Raw genomic sequence first — 22741 nt, forward strand, 5'->3', positions numbered from 1 at the left:
TTAAGAGTGGAACACACCCCACAAAATTTGGAAGGAAGCAACACACTTTAATAACATTGTTTAAAATATTTACACGCTGTTTTCCTGGGTCCCACCAACTGAAAATGCAATTGAATCTTATTTCATTTCTTCTCTTCCTAACAAAATCAATATCTCACTGTTTGGCAGACTTAAAAAGGCATCAGAAACCAATGAATAAACACAGCAACTGCAGGATTTTTTGCCCAAATTAGACAACGGTTCAGCCATGAATCTCCTCCCCAAATTAAAAAAACAAAAAAACACACCACAGAACACAGCTCTTATTCTCCCTCAGAAACTGAAGGAAATAATTGCGATAGGTTTTTCAAGCAACTGAATGCACATTTCCAGGTTGCTGATTTAGGGCCCAATACTATCCCATTTTCCAGTGCCGGTACTGTGGTGTCAGTGGGGTGTGTGCTGCATCCTGTGGTGGAGGGATAGTCACTGGGGTCTTCTCAAGGTATAGGAACATTTGTTCCCTTACCATGGGGCTACATTATGGCTATACCAGAGCTGGAAAGTTGGATAGGATTGGGCCCTTAGAGCAGCCATTTTCAACCACTGTGCCGTGGCACACTAGTTTGCCACGAATGGTCCCCAGGTGTGCCGTGGGAATTTGGGAGAGGGTCATTTATCAATGGGACCATTAGGGGTTGTGAGCCCCCATTCACAGCACAGTGTGCCTTGTCAATTGTCAAAAAGCTGATGGTGTGCCTTGACCATTTTAGTGCCTTGCCAGTGTGCTGCAAGATGAAAAAGGTTGAAAATCAGTGCCTTAGAGAGTGGCAGAGCAGGCCACATCAGATTATTTCTCAGGGTGAAACTACATTTCTGGTTATGATGAAGTATAAAACAGTAATCAAAATAAAATCCTGTGTTGTTTTGGCAGTTTGGGAACTCCAAAAGCAGGTGCTTGAACTTTGCTGTGAGTCTCTTCCTGCTACTTACTGGTATAGGGAACATAGCTCAATGGTAGAGCACCTCCCTTGCAAGCAGAAGGACCTGAGTTCAAAACCAGGCACCTCCAGGAAGGGCAGGAAAAGATTCTTTTCCAAAACTTGAGACAGCTATTGCCAGTTAGTGAGACTGAGATAAGTGGACCAATGGTCTGACTCTATATAGAACAGCTTCCCATGTGTCCTCTGATACCTTATTTACCACCTTTAAAGACTGGTGCCATTGTATGTTCCAAGCCACTTCACATGCTTCTTGCCTGTAGTATGCTGATTGGGGGGAGGACTATAATGATCTTGAAATAGGTTATCAACAGTTTCAAAATATTTGTGAGCAGCTGGAGTTTGTAAAATGGGGATTGTACACGGCACACTGCTTTCATATCCATGCTCATACTTTTAAATGCGTGTGCACTAGAGATAAGATTCATAGCTATTCTCCCCTGAGATTTAATGTCCAGAAACTCTCTGAGGATTCCGATGAACCCTGAAGGGTAACTGTAGCAATTCACACAAACAAGATTTTCAAAAGACGCTCCCTAGAGGCAAAACGGGGACAGGAACCTGGCAAATAGGGGTTGACTTTGGTAATTCAGAACGATCACATTGAATGACATTTCATTGTCATTCATAACACGCATCAAATTACTAGGATGTAAAATCACAAAGCGCATGTAAATGTGATGTATTGCGCATTGTGATGTAAAATCACAAAGTAAAATTTCAGAGCGCGATACCATAGTCTTTCGAGACTGAAGGTTGCCAACTACCAAAATCACAAAATTAGCCATGCTTTTTAATTTATTACTCCAGCTCAATTAAGTATGTACAGATAGTTCCTGAGTTACAGACATCCCAAGTTAAGGGCAGCTGTGCCTGTGCTTTAGTGCAGGCAGTCTGTTTGTACTTGTGCTTTTGCGCCTGAACGAAAGCACTGATCTGGCAGGAGCTGGCAGGCTAGCTGTGTCATTCCTTTTGCGCAGGCACAGTCCACCCAGCCTTGTGTTTTTGCACTTGTGCAATAACACTATTCTGACTTCCAAGGTAAACGACTGGGAAGGAACTAGAATGTAATTCAACCAACCACTAGAATGTTGAATGTTTCAATGTTTCAATCTGGTTGAATGTTATCAACCAACCACTAGAACACATCCAAGCCTCCTTTTTACGGAAGATTTTGGGCTTAACCAGGTGCGTTCCCTACTCGGTTCTGTGTCTCGAGGTGGGGTTAATTCGATTAAGGACTACTGCATGGTTAAGACTTCTGAAATTTTGGTTTAGGATTTTATTTAACCCTACCTCCTCTGGTCTAATGCACCAATTATTATCGGATCCAGTCCTGCCTATAGAGATCACTGATCTTCTAACTAAAATTAAGTCAATAGGGCTGGACACTGCAGAATTAGGTATGATTGGCTGTGATGCAGCTTACAGAATAGTTAAAGAATTCTTGATATTGAACAACAAGAGCTGTTTAGTGCTGCCAGAACCACATGTTCTCCACTCCATCTCCATATTCCAGTCAGTTTTGGGAAACTGGCCTCCTTCTTTTACCACCTGGTGTGCCCACAGGCCCTGAGAGCTTTCACACTGGCAAGGTGTAACGCTCTTTCATCTGCCTTATTAACCCTACTCAGAGAGGAAATGCAAGTGTGGTAGGGATTGTGTTGAGACTTTAATGCATACCTTTTTTTACTGCCCGCTACATGATGCGTCACGCAAGAAATATCTAGGCCCATTGTTAGCTAGGATGCAGGGCTGGGAGGACTCAATCATGCTTCAGTCTCTCCTTTCTACACCTGATTCTGAGACGCTGGATAATGTCGCTTCCTTTTTATCTGGGGTAATAGCCAGGCAGAGCCCTGGGACTCTGGGTAGTGACTGATGTTTATGCTTATGCTGTGTTGTCTTTGTATATTTCTGTTTTGTTTTGTTCTTTCTCTGTATTTTATGCCAATAAAGGTCTTACTGAACTGAACTGAACTAATTCAAGAAGTTACTGTATACTTGTATATAATAGAATTACTTATTTAATAAAAGGCACAATCCTAACCAGGTCTACTCAGAAGTAAGTCCTATTTTCTTCAATGGGGCTTACTCTCAGGAAAGTGTGGTTAGGACTGCAGCCTAAAATGCATAGCTTCTTATTCAGATTTTCACATTGTATTTCAAAGGCTTCAGAAATGGAAATTACCAACTTTTTCATACACTTGTTTGTTAGTCTGTGTACTTTCAAACATTCATCAGTATCTTTTTTATTTAATGCAAAAGATGGAAACATCTGAGGCAAGTGAAAAACAAGGGGGACATGGCTGGCAGAGGGCATATTTTTGATATCCTTCACATCTCTCCTGAGCCATGAGACTCATAACAATATTGTGTGTGGTCAGGCGCAGAAATAAATGTTGCCCCAAACACACCTGGTGAGCTTCAGGGCTGAGCAGGAGCAAGAATCCATTATCTGCCAGTTCAAGTACTACTATAGGCCGGTTTTTTAGTTGAATTAATCGCAGGTCCCAATTCTGACACTGAATGTTCAAATGTCCTATCGCCACACTAAAATGTCCTCTCACTGTGATTTTAAAACAATTATCTGAATCTACTATCTGACTCATTTCATCAGAATTTGACATACCCATGGAATAAGTAGAACATTTTCAACAAATTCTTTGCTGACTAAAAAAAAAATTAAACAGAATTGTTCGGTACGATGGGGCTTTTTCAGGCCACAATGGAACAATCCAAATGGAACAATGGAGCAGATTCCAAAACCTGCAAGAAGAAATAATAAATGTTCTGGAGGAAAGAGGAGGAGGAGGAGGAGGAGGCCGTGTCAGGTGTTCACTAACATTTAAACTGCCACTGCCAGATATACTGGCTAATTAGTGTAATTAGAAGCAAAAGTTAGTGATAGGAACTGTAATTTTGCAGGGGACTGAAAGAGACTTGTCCCACTGAAGTGCCAACACTCTCTAGAAACTCAATTCATTTCTTTTTTTGCTTTGTATTTCAACATTAGTACGGTTTAACTAAAATGAAATGCAAAATGACATGTGCACAGTGGTCTGGTTCCCCTTTAACATCTCTGATGTTGAGCACAGCTCATACAGTACAGATAGCAAGAAATCAATCACAAGAATCATATCCATCATTATGCTATATAGAACATTAGATCACTCTTCAAGTGCTATCCTACTGTGGAGCCGGTGAAGCCACTGCCTCAGATAGAGGAAGCAGTTTAGAAAATGCAGGTGTTCAACATTAGCCACCCTGGAAAAGTGCTTGCCTACCTGCAGAGGGGCCTCTGTCAGCAGCAGAGGACAAAAGGATATTGAACCTGCTTACTAAAATCTGTTGCATCATTTATTTATTTAAATTAATTGCCTTTATAAAAATGAAACCTCAAGATAGGTAAGAATTAAAAATAAAATCTCATCAGTGCAGGAACATTTGTTAAAAACATAAACAGCGTAACAATAGCAATTGCACAGCAGCTGTCTTTGTAATAACACAATTAAGTTAGTCTGGGTGGTATGGATAAAATTCACATCTTCCTAAATGCCTGCTTTTTGGTTGCTCAAAGCCAAAACTAGCTAGAAGTAAAATCATGTGGTCCTGCCAGATTTTCTCTCTGGAAGGCACTGCACCTGAGGGTGCCACCCCCAAGAATGCCCTGCCCTTTGTGACAGCGAAGCTAAGATGAAACAAAGCTGGCACTTGGATCTTGGTGCCATCTCTTCACCTAAGGGAGGTGTGTAAGAAAGATGGAGTTCTGCAAGATACCCTGGAGTCAAACCATCTGAGTAGGATAGATGTGCTCAGTGTACATTCATATGCAGTGCCTGGAGGTGTCACAGAACCTTTAACACAGAACCTGTGACGCAGAACCTTGAACAATAGTCATTGCATCCCAGAAGAATCCGATTCTGTCTTTGAAAGTTAGATGGTCAGCCCTATTTTCAAATTCCACGAAGCATGATTCTTTGAGTATTTATTCAGAAGTAAACCCCACTGAATTCAATTACCCTCTTGTAAGTGTGCTTGGGACTTAGGATCAAATCACACATTAGTTTAAATGAGTGTGTTGGGCACAGCTTTTTCTTTTTTAAACCAGTGTTGTAGATGGACCTGTGAAATACCATGAAACCAGGGCAGGGGGTAGAGGGCCATTAGCACTTTGCCGTGCTGATCAATTCTGATCACGTGCCACCCACATGCTATTTGCAGTGTGTGTGTGTGTGGGGGGGGACTTTAATTGATTTTCCACAAAAGATTTTTCCTACTGTAAATAGCATGTAGGGGACATGTAATTTGGAATGGAACCGGGGGGGGGGGGAGAACAAGTTGCTAAAAGTCCCTTACCCCTCCCACAATTTAAAAAAGAGAATAATTGGTATGATTTGGCCTTGTTTTAGAAACAGTTAAAAAGAACAATATACTCAAATATAACAACTTGAGCATAGCATGGTCCACTGAAATCTCTGTAGTTTAGCTGTCAAGCTTCACAGCGTGCACAGCTATCCTCATCTTCTCCTGCAGTATGCTGCACAGCAAACCATCATTATCATGATCAGAACAGCCCAACTTCAAACCAAAAGGCAAAACACAGGAGTCAACTTTATTTTCATCCTACCCTTTTGAGGTATCATACTAAGCTCTGCATCTCCCCACCCCCACCCTGTTCAGTATGCCTTTCCCAAAACATCCTTTATTCAGCTTATTTCTTGCTACTCCCACATGTCCAAGCATAAGCAGAATGGTTAGGAAACTCCAGGGGCACGGAAGTATACAGTTATGAGCATATATGGGATGGAGAGATGCAAACACACTGAAAAATAGACATTAATATATGCTCTTGACTCTACAGGTATTTGCTGAGATTTTTGACCCAGTTATCAAATTGAGACACAATGGCTATGATCCAAAAGTACAAAAGCATCACACTGACCTGGATGCTTCCAAGGTGAGGCCTAAGTTAAGAGCTGATCTGAACTATTTGATGAGTTAAATTAGCAAAACAACTCTGTATCTTCACGTATGTTTCTAGAGTGCATTTTTAAGGTTTTAAAAGGCTCTTTTCAAAAACTAATTTTTTTTACAGATCACCCAAGGGCAATTTGATGACCGTTATGTCTTATCATCTCGTGTCCGAACTGGTCGCAGTATTCGGGGGCTGAGTTTACCTCCTGCCTGCTCCAGGGCAGAAAGGAGAGAAGTTGAAAATGTTGTAGTCGCTGCTTTGGCTGGGTTGAAAGGAGATCTGGCTGGAAAGTATTATAGCTTGACCACTATGTCTGACAAGGAGCAACAGCAGCTTATTGATGCAAGTACAATATTATTACTGTTATTATTAAAAATGTTTTACCAGGACTTTCTCCCTTTCAGTTCAAGGCAGCTTACAAGATCATTTAGAAAGATAAGCAGTATAAAAAGTACGATCAGACAAGCAGCAGCAATTAAAACAAAACCAAAAACCAATGCCATGAACACAGGGACAGCATGTATAAAGAGCAAGGATTTCAATCTGCAACAAAATACTGGCAGGGAGGGAGTCAGCCACACAGGGATAAGGGAATTTCACATTTGGGGGGCTACCACTGAAAAGACATCACTTGCATCACTGCCAACCAAACCTCAGAGAGCAGCGGGATTCACAAGGGAGCCTTTCGCCCCAATTTTAACACTATACCAAGACTAGAAGTTTAAAGAGATCTTAGTTATTTCCTTTTGTGCCCAAATATTTCTGCACAGATCATAGGACCATAGGTAGAATTCTATTTGAATCTTAACCTGTGAAAAACAAGCTGAAAACAATTTCCGAGACTGAAGTATTGCACAAGGCTTAGAATCAAAAATATGCGATGACTAAGAATCCAATCCTGGACTTGGTGCAATAGCTCACCGCCGGCGTGCACTGCTGGGTAAGCACTGCCAGACCGACTGCTGGGCAAGCACTGATGGTACCCCAGTGTTGGCCGGCACCGGGCAGGTGCCTGACCTCCGCTACTCTGTGGTCACACGGACTACCGAGCAGCAGAGATGTAAACGGGGCGTGGGGGGGAGGTGGGGAGGAGGCGTTGGGGGGAAGGAGGCAAGGAGAGGATGGGGGGAGGCATACTGGGGGAGGGAACAGGGAGGGAGGGAGGGAGACAGGACCAGTGGAGCGACACTCCACTGGATCCAAAGCCTCTGCGTCAGGCTCATCACCCGACACGGAGGCACTTGATTCACCACCGACCTTTTTGATGGTGGTGAATCGAGTAGCCCCATTGCAGGGGCTACTCTCTTTACCTGGGGGAAGGGGACAAAGTCTCCTTCCCCTAGGAGTTGTTGGCGGCTGCCTGAAGCGCACAAGATGTGGTGGCAGCCATTTTAGGCACTGCTGCAGCCACGCGCCCCAGGCAGCTCAGGATTGGGCTGTCAAGCTCCATTTTGTTTGACTGATTTTATTAAAACCAAACTTTGACCTGGAGCCTTTAGGAATTGGCATTAATCTCCAGAAGACTATCAAAAACAATCCTGGGGATTTTAACAGAGTCTCCATGGCTAAACAACATTTTGTCATGTTGGGAGGCAGTGATGTAGCTAGTGGGGGCTGAGGAGGCAGTCCATCCGAGTTAGAGTCCTATGGGGGGGTGACACCACTAATGACCAACATAGCTAAAATTGCGGTTGCTAGGAATACCATCAGTTCAGTTCAGTTAGACATTTATTGGCATAAAAGAATACCATCATGTTATATGCCATTTGATCTGCAATTTACAGCAGAATGATATATTTATTCTAACAAAAGTTATGGCCAAAAAAAACAGAAAACCAAAATGCAACTGTCATATGCTAACAAAAAGTACCATTTCCTTAACTCAAAATGGACCAATGAAACGGATTGTTCAGAGAGCCAATGAGATATTATGACACAGAATGGAACCAATAAGGTGTTAGTGACACCAGGGGTGGATCCAGTGTTTGTGTTGGGGGGGGGGGGCATGAGCACTACTTTAACTCCAGAGCCCAGGTCAACCAGGCAGGTAGACCTGGGCTCATGGTTGAACTTGCTGGTTGGATAGACGGGAGCTCCTATCCTGACTGCCTTCTTGAATTACCTCTTCTAGGCAGGTAGACCTCCCATTCCGACCTCTCTCTGGAGCCTGAGACAGGTAGACCTGGGCTCCCATCTGGGCTTGGAGCCCAAATCTGACTGGGGCCCAATTTTGCTCCCCATTCTGGTGGGTGCCCTTACTCGCTGACAAATTTTGTCATATGGGGGGATGACAAAAATTTATGGGCCCCAGGCGTCAAATGATGTAACAATGCCACTGTTGGGAGAAAAAATTTTCTGGAATAGTTTCAGTCAGACTTGGCATTCTTAGCCAAATTACATGTTACATAGAGTTCTGTCTTGCTTTCCTCTTCAGTTTAGCCAGTCTGAGAAAAAGAAGGATGGGTGCTTAGCCTTCTCCTCTCTGCTCGTTTTCCAGCTCAAAATCACCCTCTTGGTTTGGGGGGGAAAAGATATAGAGACGCAAAGCTGAACCTTCTTCCTGGAAATGTAGGATTCCTTACCCAAAATTGCTCTTAGATCAGAATGATTATATTTACTCTTATTTGCAGACTTCAGAATTGGGCTTCAATGTCTACAAAAAATAGTGTGGACATCCACAGTGCAGGGTTTAAAAAAAATTAAAAAATGTTTGCTTCCATATTTGTGGAATTATCTCCCTATTATCACACCATGTTCCAACCCTCCCAGTTTTTAAATGAGTTCAACAAACACTACTCTTTTGCAAAGCTTCTAATTATTGACCAAGTCTCCCTGATTTTAATGAGACATGTTCTGGGCAGTGCTGTGTCTTGTTGGGTATGCTGCCTTGTGGGAACATGTCTCTGAAAGGTGGGTTACAAATATGTTCAATAAAATAAATTATTGGGCAAAAACAGAATTGGGAATGAAGAACAGAATTAATCCACAATGCAAAGGTCCAACCATGCTGCTTTTACATTTCTGTAATGCATTTCTTAAGTCATATGCTTGAAAAATCATATTTTCAGGCTCTCGATAGTTAGACTCTCTGAGTTTGATGCCATCAATTTCATCTTCACAGTCCCTCACCAAAGGCTGCTGAGGAAACTCCACAGTCACTATTTTATTTTTAATAGATTAGACTTGATGCTGCCATGGTATGTGGCTGCATTTGGGGAATTGTTACAGTCCTGTACTTTTAACAAGCTACTCTGTATATGCTTTTAACAATGATAGTAAATGGGACCTCACTCCTGGGTAAGTGAGGGTAGGATTGCAGCCTAAGATTGTCAAAAATTTTCCTGCTTGATGATGTCAATTCCATCTTTGATGATGTCATGACATCACTTCCGGTGGAACCTGACATTCTAATTCTAAAAAGTGGGTCCCAGTGCTAAATATTGGAGAACCACTCTCCTGGTTAATACATATAACTAGAAACATAACAAATTGTTTTAGTACGTTAGGAAAAGAGTATTCTAATTTGCAATGTAGAAAATTCTCATTTGATTTTTGTACCCTCATTTGTATTGGCTAGTCTTTGCAGTGATAAATCTGAAACCAAAATATCACTTTCCTTCCTTCCTTATGCTGGTTTGCAGGACCATTTCCTGTTTGATAAGCCAGTGTCTCCTTTGCTAACATGTGCTGGGATGGCCCGCGACTGGCCAGATGCCAGGGGAATTTGGTATGAAATGTGAACAGTGCACGCTTAATTTGTGAGCAAATAGTTGTATTAATAATTCCCTTCTTAATTGTCCTAACACAACAGCTGCTGTTCCAAAGTCTGACGTGCATGCTTTGTGCACACTTCTTTCTTTTTCTTCTCCTTCCATTAATTCATTTTTAAGGGAAACATAGTAGGAAACAAAAAAGCATCAATGATGTTTGACATACCAGCAGCAAAAACAAGGCAACATATAGATATGTTTTAGATTTTATGCAATGGGATTCTTTAGTTATTCTTTATTCAAAGCCTTCCATGAAAATGCCAATGAGTACGTTATACGGTATGTCTTCCAAACGGCTGCTTTATGAATGGCAAATATTTGTGAGTCCTAATATACAGCTGTGCCATGAATATGAAACAAAGTTTGCATTTCTCTGACACTAAACAGAAGCATGGGACTGTGTTATCTCCATTAAAGGTATAGTAGCCATTTTTCATCAAATGAAATTACAGTCTAGTTTTCCAAACTGAAAGACTTTAGAAAATGAAGTAATCAATAAAAAACCATTTTTATTTCAGTATAGAGTAGTTATTAATGCACAGTACCCATTTAGTGTCCAATATTAATTTCTTTGAATGTGCTTCAATCAGAGGAATTCCTCGCAACATACAAGGTTTTTCATTTGCTGCAATCTTGGTTTTGTTTTTTGTTTTTTGTAAATTGTGATACTGTATTAATAAAATGTGTCATGGAACGAAGTAACTGATAGCAACATGAAAGGGTTTCCTAGTAAACTTCCACAATATCTTTAGTTCCACTAGATTTGTGTTCTGGGGACTTCTGTCCACAGCATTGATACAGTAGGCTGTGAGAATCATTCCACTGTGATTTGTAGATTGGGCAAAAGAATTTTCAAATTATATAATGCAAGATAAGTATTTTGCATTTATTTACTTCATATGACCTTGCATTATCTATTATCATTAGCTGCTCATTAGTTCTGAAGAAACCTAGCACTTGTGATGATATGGGATGTTTTGAAGCAACTTCTGGTACTTGTGAACACCTCTGATGTAGTCTGCTATCACCATAAAGTATGAAGACCTAAAATACAATCCTATGGATATTTATTCAGGAATAAGTCCCACTGAATTCAATGGGGCTTACTCTCACGCAGGGGCATACCAGGGGGACAAGGGGGGCAAATGTCCTACTGCCACCACCCTAGCCCTGGTACTGCCTTCCTACCCCCTCTGGAAGTTCTAGAAAGGCTGTGCGTGGCCTTCATGGCCTTCTGAAGGCCTTCTGAGGCCTCCAGAGAGACTTTATAATGCCCTCTTCAGGTTTTGAGCAAAAACCGGTGGCATTAAAGATCTTCCGAAAGCCTCAGAAGGTCTTCAGAGGGCCAGAGGAGGCCATGCATGGCCTTCTCCAGCCCTCCAAGGCTGGCATTCAACTGGGGGGCATTCAACTGGTGATGACAGCATTCTGTAGTCCTGGCCCTGGGCAGCACAGGGATCAGGATCATCACTGCTCTCACTTATGTACATACAGGATTGCAGTACTAGAGAAGAATGAATTACTGAAACATGCTTGACACTTTATATGAATTTTTTTTAAAATGACAATGTAATTCTTTTAGATTTCTGTTACTTGAATTGAGTTAAACATATTGTTTTCCCTTTGAATGGGTTTGGTGCTGTCATGTGTAACCTGGATCTAAGCATGAACAAAAAATAATTTATGCCAAGCCTGTGTTGTTGGCTGTGTAATCAGAACCCTATTTGCATTTATTTTTGCATGTGAAACATTTACAATAAAAAGCTGCATGAGTGTAATGTTATGAGGCAAGAACGTACATTTTAATCTTGGTACTTTGAGGAAGATGTACTTTGTGGACAAGTGAACAATACTATCGCAAATGTACATTTCTTTAAAAATTAATGTTTTACCCTCTGCACCTCAAATTACAGGATAGCAAAGACTAAGAAAACTGCTGTCAATCAGATTAAATTTCTGATAAAGGAGCTCCAGGTATCCTGCGGTGTCCTAAAATGTTGTGATGCTCTGTTAAAACAAGGCACAGCCAACATAATGGAAATGGGATGAGAAACAGACCATCTGCAGATAGAAGGGCCCAGGTCCAATCCTTGGCATCGCCCAGTACAGCTGGGAAAGATTCCTGTCCAAAATCCTGGAAAGCCATTGCCAGTCACTATATACAATGCTGAGTAGGATGAAGTGGTGTGACCAAGTTTATAAGGCACAATAATGTCATTTGCAATATCATTGGTATTCCATATAAAATCCACAATTACAGTAGTTACTAGTACAGTAAAAATGAACTAACCAATGACAGCAGCAAAAATAATGTTGGACAGAACATAACATAATCGGTTACTATTTTCCAAAGTTAGCTGAAATAAAGATGTTTGCCAGCTGGTGTCTGTACCTTCCCTATGAGCTGTCCAAAAGCATCAATGCGTATCTACAACGCAGAACACACTTGCCATAGAATGCATGCATGCATGCTGCTGTGAACATCAGTGCAATTACACATTTAAGTGCTATGGAAGTGTTTCACCAGGGCCTAGGAGAGGGAGGTAAAGCGGGTAATTTGTACCCAGGCTCAGGGTCAGAAAGGGGGTCCAGGAACCAAAGGAGGGGGCCCAGAAATTTCCTAGGATATTACATTTTCCAATCTCACCCAGACTAACTGCCCATGCGCGATGCTGGGGGCATTACCGTAGGCACATGGTGGCGACTACTGCCACAAGCCATACACACCAGGCCCAGGAGTGCATTCCATAACAGTGTCACATCTGGAAGGAAACTGACCTGCTACAGTAGCTTTTCAGCTTGTGGACCCGCTAACCATTAAAGAGTGTAGAGGAACCTAGCGACACAGCTGCGGGACTGCAGCTGCTGCAGAAGTCAGTTTTGATGCACACAGGTCACTTTCCAATCTAGTGTGAACCTAAATACAATAATACAAATCTTCTACATGATTTTCTATATTTAAAAGATTTTAGAGAGACTTAGGAGTGTGTTTGGTTTTCTGTATTCTCCCTCCCCAATTAAAAAAAAGTTCAAATTCTCCCTACTTCTCAGTTCCCATAGCAGCACATTCCTTGTGCTGCATTCATTTCAGAGAACAAAATGTACTTTCAAGTGTAAGCAGCACTTTAGCATCTGTGCAATAGAACTGAGCAGTGCTCTCTGTGTAACCCTAGAAACCAGAAGCATTATATTATTACTTGTGGGTAACAGAATAAAATTGTGGAAATCTCCCTATCCCTTATTCTTAACCTTGCCACAGCAATATCATCACACATCACTTGCCCGCTCCACAGTAGTGATAGAAAAGGGAAAGGTGAAGAGAAACAATTGGGTGTCTGTAAGAGAGGTTTTTGGGGCAAGTGAAAATAACACGTTCTTTTCCTCCTCCAACCAGGCACAACAATGACAAAACATTTCTCATCTGGATTAATGAAGAGGACCACACCAGGGTGATTTCCATGGAAAAGGGAGGCAACATGAAACGGGTCTTTGAAAGATTTTGTCGTGGATTACTAGAGGTGACCACTTTATTGGATAGTTCAGTTATGTCTGTGTTTTAGGAGTCAGAGTGGCAGCATTAATTTGTATGTCATCCTGTTTCACTCTGGCTGCAATCTTATTCACACTTACATGGAGAAAGTTCCATTAAATTAATTGGTGCTTACTTCTGAGTAGATATCCATGTCCAGTAGAAATGTGCTGTCAGTGACTGACTGGCTATAATTTAGTGCTATTGGTATTCTGACTAATCTTCCTGTGGATCTTAAGTGATCCCTTTATCTTCTAAGGACCCAGTAGAATCCTTGAACTTCTGAACGTGAAGTCTGGTCTACACATGTGGCAGAATGAAGGGCCAGAATCCTGATGTGGTAGAGAGGATTGCTTCACTTCAGACAGCAGGGCAGAGCTGGTCCAGCAATAAGACCAACTGGATTGCTTGCTTCAAGAGGAAAATGGGGGGGGGGGGGTGGCAAACTACTGAAGGGTACTCTGCACCTTACCTCTGCCTATTGCCCCCCTGCCAGCCAAGCCACTTCAATTGGCCCACCTCTTCTTGCCAAGCCCCTGGAAGGTGGAAAAAAGCTGCTACTGCTGCCACCACTCCACCTCGCTTCTGGCAAAGACAGCTGGAGCCCATTGATCTGGAGCCCACCCCTCTCCTCACTCTTATCCCACTCAGTCCTATTTTTATGAAGTAAGAGTGTGAAGTAAGAGTAAGAGTGTCTTCTCTGTCTTTGCTTGCCTGGCTGCTTTCGTAGGCAGAACTGGCTTAGATCAATGAGGTGGTAAAGTGCAGAGGTAGCAAGATGGACTGTGCCATTTCACACTGTGAGTGGGAAAAGCCTTTTTTAGTTCACCAGTATGTAACTTTGTCCTTGCAAAGAGAAACCAGTACAACAGTGAGAAATCTGGCTTGAAATGTAATGCTAAGTTTTTTGTTTTTAATTTTTTTTTTATTTGAAAGGAAGGGGATTTACATGGAGGAGAATTCAAAAAAGTGTAGTCCTCACCTGAAATTTTAAGTGATACCATCCATTCTACCATAGCCAGCATCTAACATCTCACTGAAGCGCACGTTATCCAGACTAATTTAGCAACTCTCAGTATTGACAAAGGACCAGTGTGAAGGATACTTTCAGCACCCCATTGGTCTCATGTGATAAAGGCTGTGCGTGCTCATGTTCTGGCCCTTTCCATTTGGGAGTGTGAAGAATTTTTTTTAATCATATGAAGAATGAGTTCATCTGAAGAGTCCCTGTGTCTATTTAGCAGCATTTGTAGATTATAGATTTATTAGCAGCCCTACGCAATTAAAGAAATTGTCCCACACTCTCCCAGAAGAAAGGAACACCTTAGTCAAACATACTTCACAGCTACCTCACAAATGACATAATCATTCATATACATAGAACTTCACACAGAGTGAAAACAACAGGAACAGGAAATTTATATAGCAGGGCCAGACCAAGACCTCCTGGCACCTGAAGTGGAGTCCCTCCTTACCTGGGGGGTGCACCAACTGACTTCCAGAACAGTAGCCAGAGGAAACAGTTTCATTTTTACCACAAAATCCTTTGTGAGTAGCTGGACCAATATGATCTCCTCAGGATCCTGAACAGCCCTAGGCCTCAGTGGACTGGACAGTCGGAGATAACAACCACGACTTAGCTCACCAATCTATGTTTTTGGCCCCACTTGTTTTTTTCCCTCAGTGAGTTTAAAGTGGAGCTCAACAATGCTCCAGAAGGCAGCACCCCCCCCCCCAAAGAATAAAACAGAGGCTTCAGCTGTATGGTGAATTTTTACTTGTTTTTAGACTTGCAAAGCTGGGTGAGTCCTGATAGTGATATGCTTACTCCCCCCCCTCCAAGCCTGGAACCCCCCACAATCTCCCTCTTTTCCCCCCCTCCAAGCCTAGATCCCCCCACAATCTCCCTTTCTTCTCCCCCCTCCAAGCCTGGATCCCCCCACAATCTCCCTAGTGACCAAAATTCTGGAAACTGTGGCTTTTAGGAATAATACCATTACGTTATATACCATTTTATGCAGAATTTCATTCATGGCTTGTGGGGTAATATTCATTGCATTTATTTTCTGGCCATTATTATTATTCATTTCATGTCATGATTATTATCTGTCTCACCTACCTTACAGGGTTGTTATGAGGAAAAAATAAGGGAACTATGTACACCACCCTGTGCTGCTTAGAGGACGGTGGTATAAAAATGTGAATTAATTAATAATATAATATAATAATTAAATATATTAATTAATTCACATTTTTTAATTTTAATTTATTTATTTAACTAAGTTGTATGGGGTGACAAAATTTTATGTGCCCTGGGTGTCAAATGACCTAGCTACGCCTCTGCAGCAGAGCCAGCCCAAGACCTCCTAGCACTTGTAGTGGTGTCCCTTCTTACAGGGGTGCACCAACAGCCACCTTCACTGGTCCTCTTCATCTTGTTCGCCGAATGCTGAAAGGAAGAGAGAAATGTAGCAGAAGAGTAGTGGACTAGCAGGGGCCTCTAAACTACAGCCTGCAGTGCACTGAGAAAATCTTCTTGGGCATATTGGCGGCAAAGCCGCCTCCTGTTTTTGTGCTCAAACTTTGTAGAGACTCATGCTGGGCAGCCCCTTCCACTGCTGATCACCCCAGAAGGCTCTGTGCCCTGATTTCCCAGCAGAAGTGGCTGCCTGGCATGAGTTTCTACAAAGACTGTGTGCGAAGACAGGAGGTGGCAGGGCAGAACAGTAAGGCTGAACACCTGAAAGGATTTTCTTGGCAAGCTGGATTTAGCCTGTGGGCCGTTATTTGGAGGCCCATGGACTACAGCAGGGGTGTCCAAACTTTCTTGCAGGAGGGCCACATCATCTCTTCGACACTGTGTTGGGGGTAATGAAAAAAGAATTAATTTACATTTCAAATTTGAATAAATTTACATAAATGAATATATTAGAGATGGCATTTATATGAATTAATGAAGGTCTTACAATAGCTCAAGGCCTATAAAAGGCCTTGTACAAAGCAAGGCTGGCTTTTCCATCACTGCCGCATCACACACGTGAAGCAACAAGCAGTGGAGGGAGCCCTCTTCCCATAGCTCACACAAGAGGTTGAACAGTCACCCTCACTCTGAGAGCAGTCGCGTTGGGCCAGCACGGGCTCCAGCAAGTCTCCGGGGGGCCAGAGGTTCATTGAAGACTGAGGGTTCCCTGCGAGCCAGATTGGAGGTCACCGAGGACTGTAAGTGGCCCCCAGGCCAGGGTTTGGGCACCCCTGGACTACAGCATCAGAGATGTTATCCTCTGCTTTACACTTCCTCCCTGCTCCCCTTTCTTTCTGAATCCAGGATGAAGAAGAAACCGGAGGCAGGCACCTCCCACAAATCTCTGTCTGAAGGAACCACTTCAGTCAACTTCATGGAGGAGCAACCCTGTTAAAACAGCCTGCTAGGAGACAGAATGAATTTCATCAGGGAGCAAGCACCATTGACCAGCCATGTGTTTGCTTGTAGAGGTTCATTGCATTTTATTTTCCTGCAGGTTGAAAGGTTAATTAAAGAACGAGGCTGGGAGTTTATGTGGAATGATCGTCTAGGATACATCTTGACCTGCCCTTCCAATCTGGGGACAGGATTACGTGCAGGAGTCCACGTCAAACTTCCGAAACTCAGCAAGGTATGTAAACAACTGAAGTGCCATATGGATGCATCATAAAACAGAGAAATAAACATTACTCTGTGGAATGTTAGTAAGCACAGTCCAGGGAAATCAGCAGTGCCTGAAGCCCTCTTCACACTGTGACTTGTGAGCACCATGAACCAATGTTTCAAACACAGGTATTATACAAGTACAACCAGGATCAAACAGTATTTTAAAAGAATCTGTCTTCTTATGGTAGGACCCTAGATTTTCAAAGATTCTGGAAAATTTGAGACTTCAGAAGCGTGGCACTGGTGGAGTAGACACAGCTGCAGTAGCAGATATATATGATATTTCCAACCTGGACCGCATGGGCCGGTCAGAGGTACGTTTTTTTCCCCTCTCTGGAACCAGACTTTGAAAAATGATTTCATACATAAACTATCTATACTTTTAAATATTTGCAAGATTGTCTTCACATGCATATGTCTTGTTTCCAAATTCAAGTCCTAAGTAGTACCAGGTGGTATTCAACTGAAAAGCACTAGGATATCATGGAACACACTTGAAATGCCACAAAGCATTCTATGCAGTAAAATAATGTTCCCATTGGTACATCAAACATTGTCTGATTTTTGTCTGCTTCAGTTGCGAACTCAATAGAATTTTTTTCATTCTGCAGTCTGGAAAACAAGACCCCATTTCCCTGAATGACTGGACTTTGGAAGACAATAAAATTACTTCTAAACCACTGATACATCCCATAGTATTAAAAAAAACCAATTTAGAATCAGTCACTATCACTTGTGGGCATAAGGGTCTCTTACTCGTGACACAGGGATTTTGTCTTAGTTTAGGCAGTCTAGTAAACTACTATTCAAGGTTGTTAATGGGCCATTTTCTGAGCATTAAAAGGATCATCAACATAGTTGCTCTCTGATCAACAGCATAGTTGGTTTAATATCATCTGGGGAACTGAAACATCTTAAAGAAGTTCAGCACATTTCTATCTCAGTCTGACTTTGATTCCGCTTCCCGGACCCTCTGTGACAACAGAGCAGGGAAGGGAAACAGCAGGATCAAAGAGATTTCAAAGAAATTAGAGGATAAGAATAGCAACACAGGGGGGCCCCTCTATCTGCTGATCCACAGATCCTCTTATCTGCAGATCGGGTCCATGGGGGGCCCCCCTGCACATGACACCACATGCCCCATCCGGAGGCGAGGGCTGTTTCCCTCGCCTCCAGAGGGTTCTCTGAGCCCAGCAGGTGCCAAGGACGAATGTCTGCAGCCTCTGCTGTGCTCAGACCGAGCCTTAAGGTAAAAAAGATGCAACTTCCGGTTTCTCTGTGAAACTGGAAGTGACGGTTTTAATGCCTAATAAGGCATTAGGAGGTCCAGGGAAGTCCTCAGGCCTGCCTTTCCCAAGCCTCCTAATGCCTTATTAGGCATTAAAAACGTCACTTCCAGTTTCACGGAGAAACCGGAAGTTGCATTTTTTTTACCTTAAGGCTCAGTTTGAGCCCAGCAGAGGCCGCGGTCATCTGTCCACAGCCTCTGCTGGGCTCAGAGGACCATCCGGAGGAGAGGGGAGCAGAGCTTCCCTCAGCTCTAGAGAGTGGATAAGAGGCGTTCACCCATATCTGTGGTTTCACTTAACTTTGGGGGGTTCTAGAACGTGATCCCCCACGGATATGGGGCACATCTGTCTATGACAGTTGAAGGAGATTCCAAAAACCGCTAAAACATATCCTTACTACAATCATCAGATATGAACATTGTCAGATCCAACCTACTTAGATGAAACAAATGATTCACACAGCCCATGAGCTGCCAATATTCTAGATCAGTAGACCCCAAACTTATTGCTGCCATGATGTCTCACCCTGCTGTCAGCATAGAGCTCGGCATCCAGAAGTAATTGGTAGTGACACATAATGTGATGACGTCACCACCACTTCTGGGTTCGATGGGACCCTAAAAACAGGAATAATAGTCAATAGCAAACATCCAGCCCTTGTTCAGCTTTATAGCATAAGCCTAATACATATTTCCTCTTGTTATCTAAGGTGGAACTTGTTCAGTTAGTCATTGATGGTGTCAATTACATGATTGACTGTGAGAAAAAGTTGGAAAGAGGTCAAGACATCAAGATTCCACCACCACTGCCACAATTTGGAAAGAAATGAAGTTATGTCAAATGATTGTTAACTAATCTTAAATGGGTCTGTTGTGACACACTGTTAACTCTGTATATTCAGTTCCTAAAAGTATGTAACTGGTCAAACAGAAAAAGGAGAGTACAATTCTGCCAACATGTTCAATAAAATACTGCCTGTTGCCTCAAATGTTGCATGTCTTTACAACTACTTCTTGAAACGAGATTGGTTGATGACATAATAGCCCAAACCTATTGTCCTGCTACTTTGGTATTGTGCTGGTATAACATTCTTTACATGCAACCTTCATCTACCAGCTTTGGAGGACATCTATACATCTCGCTGTCTGCAGAAGCCACATAGTATTCTGACAGACCCCTTCCACCTGGCTCATTTTTTCAAACTGTCGCCTTTGGGTAGACGATACAGAACTATTAGAGCACGCACCACACGACTCCTGAACAGTTTTTATCCCACAGCCATAATTACGTTGAATACGACAATATAGTTGTTACCATGCTCCTGGGCATTATGGTCTGTTATACTGTTTTTATATTATGATGCATGTCATATAGAATGTGTGGGTGGGTGTGTAGAGTGTGATTGTTGGAATTGTGGTATATATTTATGCTTGTATTTCAAAGGTGCATAAATTTCCTTGTGCTGTAGCACAATGACAATAAAATTACTACTACTACTACTACTACTGCTGCTGCTGCTGCTGCACCCCCTGCAGCAAATCAGAAAGCAGAACACACACAGTGAAAACACAGTAACACCAATAGCCATCTCCACAGTATACCTGACAACTTTGCCACAACCCACCAATCACAACACTCCACATGAGTTACATTTCTACAACATCCTCGCATAGAAGGCACCAATTTGACACACTACAACAGCAAATTACATCATAGAATTTTATTTTTGTGCAAATCAGTGGTTCCCAAACTCTAAAATGACACTCTGCCAGGACCCTTAGTTTTATGAAACGAAAAAAAGTTTCACCTTACCAGATGGCTCAAGCCTCTGTTTTTATCCTGTTTACTATGGTGGGGCGGTCAGCTTCTCGAGCATTTGTTGAGCTCCATGTTCATTGGACTGGGACCATTCTGATGGCCTTGTGTTCACCTAGCCTTGAGAGAAGCCAAGACAAGGTTACCTACTCATGAGTAAATGTGCACGTGACTCAATTTCACTTTCCTTAGGACTCAATACATTTTCCATGTCAGCTGGGGGGGGATGACTTCCTTCTCAAGTGTTTTTTGGGGCCTGTTTTCATCGTATTGAGACTTTTCTGGTGGTACAGCATTCCTCTCGTCCAGCCCTTTGAGGTAGGCTGAGCCATGGTCACTTACGTGTGAGTAAATGCACGCATGCTGCTCAGTTTCACTTTCCAAAGGAATCAATACATTTTCTTTGTCAGATATTAGCCTGTCAGTTTCACAACCCACCAAAAATCAGGTCAGGACCCACTGATGGGTTGCAAACCACATTTTGGGAAACATTGGGATAAATTAATGAACTGATAATCCAGACTTGCAACTCAGTCCTAACTGCTAACTGAAGTGGTAGCTTTCTTACATTTACCAGTTGAGGAGTAACACTTGTCCAAACCTGCATGGTCTGTCTTGCAGTGGCTTTTCTTCCTAGATTGTGAGCCCTTTTGGGAAAGGAAGCTATATTCTCATTCCTTTTGCTAAGTAAACCATTTTAAGAACTGTTTTGTTCCAAAGCAGTTATAAATATTTAAAAAACCAAATAATTAGCTTTACTCAGAAAGAAAGCCCCTTACTTTCAGTTGGATTTACTTCCAAGTAAGTTTGCTTAAGTCTAAGCCAGGGGTGCCCAAACCCTGGCCCTGGGGCCACTTGTGGCCCTCAGGGGCTCCTAATCCAGCCCGCAGGGAGCCCTCAGTCTCCAATGAGCCTCTGGCCCTCCAGAGACTCGCTGCAGCCCATGCTGGCCCGATGCAACTACTCTCAGCGTGAGGATGACTGTTCAACCTCTTACCTGAACTGTGGGATGAGGGCTTCCTCCAGTACTTGCTGTTTCACGTCTACGATGCAGCAGTGGCAGTGAAGGAAAGGCTGGCCTTGCTTTGTGCAAGGCCTTTTATAGGCCTTGAGCTATTGCAAGACCTTCTTTCATTCATATAATATATTCAATCTCTATCTCTAATATATTCATTTATGTAAATTTATTCAAATTTGAAATGTAAATTAATTATTTTTTTCCCTGCCCCCGACACTGTGTCAGAGAGATGATGTGGCCCTCCTGCCAAAAAGTTTGGACACCTCTGGTCTAAGCTATATGTCTGAATTATATGGGGGATTTTACAGGCACAAATCTGAAGTTATTATATTCCCAGGTTTCCTAATTACATAAAAATGCTACTGGAAATGTGACATCTTACAAATTAGACCATATTACTAAGCACAATGACACACAACAAACACCTAAATATTTATCCAAATATGCTCAATATCACCTTAAATTTCTTCTGTATGCTTCCATTTTAGTTCTTGCCCCCCCCTTTCCATGTTTGTTCTGCTTTCCGTAATGTGCAAAGGTCTGATAACAAGCAAATTAGATAACCCTGAGAGAAACCAGATCTCAGTAGCTCTTGACTTGGTATGTACCAGAAAAATGATGCTTTGTTGTTTATATCACCCATTGGTACCACAGTCCCTTTGGCCAGATTTCAGTGAAGCTGGCAGTGTTTATATCTTTGCCAAGAACATCCTGTTTTTGGCGTCTGCTGTAAATCATTACTTGGAGTGCCACAAGGGTGACAGCTTAAGTGTTTTTCAGAGGAAGGATTCTGGTGAAAATGTGTAGCAGGAAACACAGCACAGGAAGCTTGCCAGAAATAAAAAGAGCATGATTCCACACACAAAAAATAAGCAAATCTTTCTATATGCATATTGTTCCAGCGTAATTTTCCCTTCTGTCCCCCCCCCCATTTCAGATGTTCTACAGCAATTAGAATTAGCAATTCGTATTAATCTAATTTTAGATAGTCTTTAAATGAAAATGTGTATTTCACTCTGCTATGATATGGCTTCATATTGGTTGTGAACTAAAAGCACACAGAAATTACATATCAGAAATGGATTCGCACACTCTTATCTTTATGGAAATTATTCTATGAGTGCCAAATACCATGAAAGGAAATTATGATTATAGAAAAGCTTTAGATAAGGATAAGACTGGTATACATGCAACAGTAGAGGAAGAAAACATGGATACTGTGTGTAATTCATCAATTGCTGCTCCTAAGAACATAAGAACACAAGAAGAGCCCCGCTGGATCAGGCCAAAGGCCCATCCAGTCCAGCTTCCTGTATCTCACAGTGGCCCACCAAATGCTTCAGGGAACACACTAGACAACAAACACAACCTGCGTCCTGGTGCCCTCCACTGCAACTGGCAATCAGAGGCAGCCTACCTCTATCTTTATAAGCTCTGCAGAAGAGAAAAGAAAGAGGTTGAGCAAACAGATAAGCATTTGCGGACTTTGAGCCCAATCCTATGCCTGTCTACTTAGAAGTCCCATTATAGTCAATGGAACTTACTCCCAGGAAAGTGTGGACAGGACTATAGCCTTAGTCTGGGTGTAGAAAGCACTCCTCTCTCAGTATCAAGGAAATGGCCATGAAAGTTTCTTTGAGCTAGCAAAGGAGAATGTGGTCAGAGTTTGTTCCT

General features: G+C 42.3%; 1 protein-coding gene across 1 annotated transcript in view; it reads left to right on the top strand.

Moving 5' to 3' along the window:
- The window catches only part of CKMT2 (creatine kinase, mitochondrial 2), a 40953-nt gene extending 21731 nt beyond the window's left edge, over window positions 1-19222 (top strand). The window contains exons 4-10 of the mRNA XM_066616604.1: window positions 5845-5940; window positions 6079-6300; window positions 9600-9685; window positions 13123-13246; window positions 16776-16910; window positions 17134-17259; window positions 18944-19222. Coding sequence (XP_066472701.1) covers window positions 5845-5940; window positions 6079-6300; window positions 9600-9685; window positions 13123-13246; window positions 16776-16910; window positions 17134-17259; window positions 18944-19063 — 909 coding nt within the window. The 3' untranslated portion in view covers window positions 19064-19222. The remainder of the gene's footprint in view (window positions 1-5844; window positions 5941-6078; window positions 6301-9599; window positions 9686-13122; window positions 13247-16775; window positions 16911-17133; window positions 17260-18943) is intronic.
- The last annotated feature ends 3519 nt before the right edge of the window (window positions 19223-22741 follow it).

Source organism: Tiliqua scincoides, chromosome 2, assembly GCF_035046505.1.
Source record: "Tiliqua scincoides isolate rTilSci1 chromosome 2, rTilSci1.hap2, whole genome shotgun sequence".
NCBI classification, from domain to species: domain Eukaryota; kingdom Metazoa; phylum Chordata; class Lepidosauria; order Squamata; family Scincidae; genus Tiliqua; species Tiliqua scincoides.